Genomic DNA, 5,123 nt, shown 5'->3' on the forward strand with positions numbered 1-5,123 from the left:
ACGAAGACTCCGAGCCTGAGCGGGAGGTGCGAGGTGCGCGGGGCCGGCCGGGCTCGGGCTCCACTCCCGCGTTCTCCTCTTCCCTTTCCAGCCGTTCCTCCCCGGGGCTGGGGTGGGGGGAGTCCCCCTTCACCGGTGTCAGCCGCACGGCTCTCGCCTGCGTCTTAAGAGGGATAGTCGCCTGAATGGTAACCACAGTCATACGATTTCTGAGCAACAGCAGTAACAGTAGCAGCTTTACTTTAGCGAGTGCCCAACACGGGCTAGGCGTTGTGTTACTTATTTTACAGGAGTCACCGTCAGTGTTTACAAACATCTGAGAATCGAGTCTTGCTGTAATTGCTGGAATCTGACTATTCAGAGTTGAAAGCCTGGACGCTGGGCACCTGCGCCTGTCATCCCGGCCAGGAGACCTGGATTCTCATCGTGACTCTGAGTCACTGTGGTTTGGGAAAGTGGGGTTCGCGTTTTCGCTCGAGAGAGAGAGAGAGAGAGAGAGAGAAGAGAGAGAAAGAAAGAGAAACAGAAACAGTGATGTGAGGGAGAAACAGTGATCGATCAGTCAAACCTGCAACCTAGGTTATGTGCCCTGACGGGGAATCGAGCCCGCAACTTTTAGGTGTCCCGGAGGACACCCCAACCAGCCCAGCCACCCGCCAGGGCTGATGTATGCTCTTTAAAAAAAAAAAAATTTATTTTATTGATTTTTTACAGAGAGGAAGGGAGAGAGATAGAGAGTTAGAAACATCAATGAGAGAGAAACATCGATCAGCTGCCTCCTGCACACCTCCTACTGGGGATGTGCCCACAACCAAGGTACATGCTCTTGACTGGAATCAAACCCAGGACCCTTCAGTCCGCAGGCCAACACTCTATCCACTGAGCAACCTGCTAGGGCTGATGTACAGCCTTAAATCTACCTCGTATCAAGGATTGTGGTCCAACCGGTGGGGCTCAGTGGTTGAGCATCAACCCATGAATCAGGAGGTCACGGTTGGATACTTGGTCAGGTCAGGGCACATGCCGAGGTTTCGGGCTCCATCCCCAGTGTGGGGTGTGCAGGAGGCAGTCGATTCATGATTCTGTCTCATTATTTATTTTTTTAAAATATATTTTATTGATTTTTTACAGAGAGGAAGGGAGAGAGATAGAGAGTTAGAAACATCGATGAGAGAGAAACATTGATCAGCTGCCTCCTGCACACCCCCCACTGGGGATGTGCCCACAACCAAGGTACATGCCCTTGACCGGAATCGAACCTGGGACCTTTCAGTCCGCAGGCCGACGCTCTATCCACTGAGCCAAACGGGTTACGGCTCTGGCTCATTATTGATGTTTCTATCTCCCCCTCTCTCTGGAGTCAGTAAACAGAATATTTAAAAAATTGTGAAGAGTCTAAGATCTTACCCTGTTTGCAAGCTACCAAGTTCGCCTGTGGCAGATTCATGGCTGCTGAAGGAAGACGTGGGACAGTTGGGCCTCAGACGATGTATTATTCCATTGGTCACAGTAGGCAGAGTGTAGCCTTGGTGTCATTTCCCCGTCACTTCTCACAGCGCGACACGAAGGGAACCCCGTGGGCCCGCGGTGGCCCTGCAGCAGAGGAGCCCCGAGTCCAGAGAGCCTGCGTCTTTATGAGGGGCTGTGAGACTGCCTCCCCCTCCTCTGGCCTCCAAGGCTATTCGCTATGCAAACATCTTTGACCAGATAGTCTGGAGCTGTTGGTGCCTCTGGTCACAGTATGTGCAGAAATACGAGGTGACCCCTAACACTGTTCAGCTTAAGAAGTGGGACACAACCAGCATCGTAGGCGCTCCCCTAGGCCCCTGCCCAGTTGTCTGCCTTCTTTGCTTCAGTATTCACTTCTGAATGTTTTCTGGTCCCTTCTGCTTTTACTAGTTATACTTTTACCTCATATATGTACCCCTAAGTAGTACTGTGTTTTATTTGTATTTGATATAAATGGAATCACACTGTATGTAGTCTTCTGATTTGCCTTTTTTTTTTTTTTTTTGCTAGCTATCCAGATAGATATTCATGGCTATAGAGTGTTCCATTAATGATGTACCAAAATATATTTCTCCATTTTATTTGTGGTGGATATTTCGGTTGTTTCCAGTTTGGGCACTTTCAAACATTGCTGCTGTAAAATTTTTTTAGTAAAGTACTCCTGGTACATGTGTGCAGAAATTCTCTATGGCACATAAATAGGAGGGAGATTGCTGGGTCAAAGGGTCTGCATATTTTCAGCTTTGATCTTGCTGAACTATTTTCTAATAGGTTGTAACAGTTCTCACTCCCAGCAACACGTGAGCATGCTCATTGCTTCACATAGTCACCAACATTTGGAATTTTCTGTTTTTATGTTTTCCTCTGGTAGGTGTGAAGTGGGGTATCATGTACAAGGATATTTGCATTTTCTTGATTATTGATGAAGTTGTATATCTTTTCATATGTTTGTGGGCTGTATTTCTTATTTTCTATTGGGTCATCTTTTTTTTTTTTTTTTCATAAGATTTAAAAAAAATGTTTTGTTTCGTTTTTATTTCAGAGAGAGGAAGGGAGAAGGAGAGAGAGAGAGAGAGAGAAAAAAAAAATCAACGATGAGAGAAAATCATTGATCAGCTGCCTCCTGCATACGCCCTACTGGGGATCAAGCCTAAACCAACCGGGCATGTGCCCTGGCTGGGAATTGAACCCTGACCCCCTGGTTCATGGGTCAACACTCAACCGCTGAGCACACTGGCCGGTCCAGATTTCTTTATGTAATCTTGTGCAAACAAATCATTTGTTATATCTGTTTCAAATATATTCTCTCAGTTTGTGACTTACTCCATTAGTGGCTTTTTTGTGTGTTGCCAGGCCACATGTATAGGAGCTCACCCCGATCAGCTTTTCCCATTTGTTTCTTTGTTTTCCTGGCATTTGACAGGTTTCCAATTCTCACACCCTATGATGATTTTCCTTCCAGCAAAGAATGGCCGAGTGGATTCTGAGGACCGGAGGAGCCGCCACTGCCCATACCTGGATACCATTAACAGGTTAGCAGGACAGCAATGCCACGAGCAGCAAAAGAAAAACGCAGTCTATGTAGGAAGTTCTTTGGAATGCACGTTGACCAACACATTCAAACATTTTATCCCTTTTAAGGCTTTCTGCCCAGAAAATTGTGCTTCTTGCCGTGTTTACTAATGTTTGCTCTTCAATTTAAAGTGTCAGAGGGCATTTTGTTTGAGGGTGGGCTTAGGCTTTTAGCTCATTTTGAATTTGTGTGATGAAATAATGGAATCCGCAGTGTCAGTGACAGTAGCAAACTTAAATATTTATTGAGCGCCACTGTGTGCTGGGTACTATAGGTGCCCATGGCTTACATGTGACTGTTGGACTGTCCTCTGCAGGGTGCTGGGTGACGTTGTGGGACACGGAGCTGCTTCACTTGGGTGCTGTCCTAGACCTCCACCCTGTTCATTGCTTGTGTTTGTTTTGGTTCTCTTAGGAGTGTGCTGGACTTCGACTTTGAGAAACTGTGTTCCATCTTCCTCTCGCATATCAATGCATATGCCTGTCTGGTGTGTGGCAAGTACTTTCAGGGTAAGTAAATGTTTGTATTATAAACTTACTAAGTTTGCAGCTCTCGCTACAGGTCTGCTCCAGAGAGATTTTTTTAAAAGAAACTAAGCTGCTGTTAGGTTTCATAATCCTTATCTTTGTTCCCAGGAAATTGGAATACTCAGATAATCAATAGAAGGTTCTCTGATTGGTTAGAACCCAAATCCATATGAAAGAGGGAAAGAGCTAGTCACGTGAAAGCCTATGTAGGAGATTTCAGCTTCTCTGGATTTTTGAATCTCTGTTGTTTTCTATACTTTCGTCTTTTTCTGAGAATCCTTTGGCTCTAAGGACTTTTTCATTCTGTTCTTTTCTGGAAATTTGTTATTTCAATTCATTCAGAACAAACAAATGCTATGTACATAGTATAGTGGATGATGCAAAAGAAATATAAATAATATTCTTTGCTCTTATAAGGATCTTACAGTCAAGGTTAACATACAAAACAATTAGCAAACTCTATAAGACTGTAAAGATTACTGCTAAACTGTGTGGCACTGAGTATAAATAAGGACAACAGGCGTTGAAGTATACAGAGATCATTATTAGCTGGAGTATTTGTGTTGAGTTTATGAAGGAGGTGGAGGTGGGATTAAACTGGTAGGACCTAAACGTTTGAATGAGGTGAGGGAGAGATAGTCTAGAAAGGAATGCCAACAACAAAGAAAGGTACTTTAGGTGCAGGATTGTCCTGACTATGGGCAAAGGGAAAGTCAGCACTGAGTGATGATGGGCTGTCACAGGATATGTATATGTGCATATCTATGTATGTATGCGCATATATTATATGTCAATATATACATAGATATTCCCAACTTAAAAAAAATTTATTTCCTAATTTTTAAAAATACGAAATTAACTCATATGTATGTATATACACATGCTGACACATGTATATTTCTTTTTTTTAAAAATATATATTGATTTCAGAGAGGAAGGGAGAGATAGAAACATAAATGATGAGAATCATTGATTGGTTGCCTACTGCACGTCCCTTACTGGGGATTGAGCCTTCAACCTGGGCATGTGCCCTTGACTGGAATTGAACTGGGACCCTTCAGTCCGCATTCCAGCACTCTATCCACTGAGCCAAACCGGCTAGGGCCACACATGCATATTTCATATTCATACATATGAAATTAATTTCCCCAACCAATGTCTTATGCCGTCTAGGGAATAAAGTAACTATTGTGCTATTCTTGCTAACTTTTGTGATGGGAGAGGTTCATGTGGGAGATTCGTTTCATGGATGGCATAGTACTTTGCTTTGCTAATATTAACATGTTCCAGTACAAAACAATGAAAGGAAAATCAAACTCTATCTGTGCCTTTCTGGAATATGCCCTTTTCTCTAAAGCCTTTTGTCTTTTCTTACAGGCCGGGGTTTGAAGTCTCACGCCTACATCCACAGTGTCCAGTTTAGCCACCATGTCTTCCTCAACCTCCACACCCTCAAGTTTTACTGCCTTCCAGACAACTATGAGATCATCGATTCCTCCCTGGAGGATATCACG

General features: G+C 43.9%; 1 protein-coding gene across 1 annotated transcript in view; it reads left to right on the top strand.

Annotated features, from left to right (window-relative positions):
* Positions 1–5,123, top strand: part of USP39 (ubiquitin specific peptidase 39) — a 22,867-nt gene that overhangs the window by 1,894 nt on the left and 15,850 nt on the right. The window contains exons 3-6 of the mRNA XM_014530090.1: positions 7–33; positions 2,972–3,041; positions 3,497–3,591; positions 4,987–5,118. Coding sequence (XP_014385576.1) covers positions 7–33; positions 2,972–3,041; positions 3,497–3,591; positions 4,987–5,118 — 324 coding nt within the window. The remainder of the gene's footprint in view (positions 1–6; positions 34–2,971; positions 3,042–3,496; positions 3,592–4,986; positions 5,119–5,123) is intronic.

Source organism: Myotis brandtii, unplaced genomic scaffold (assembly GCF_000412655.1).
Source record: "Myotis brandtii unplaced genomic scaffold, ASM41265v1 scaffold714, whole genome shotgun sequence".
Classification (NCBI taxonomy): Eukaryota; Metazoa; Chordata; class Mammalia; order Chiroptera; family Vespertilionidae; genus Myotis; species Myotis brandtii.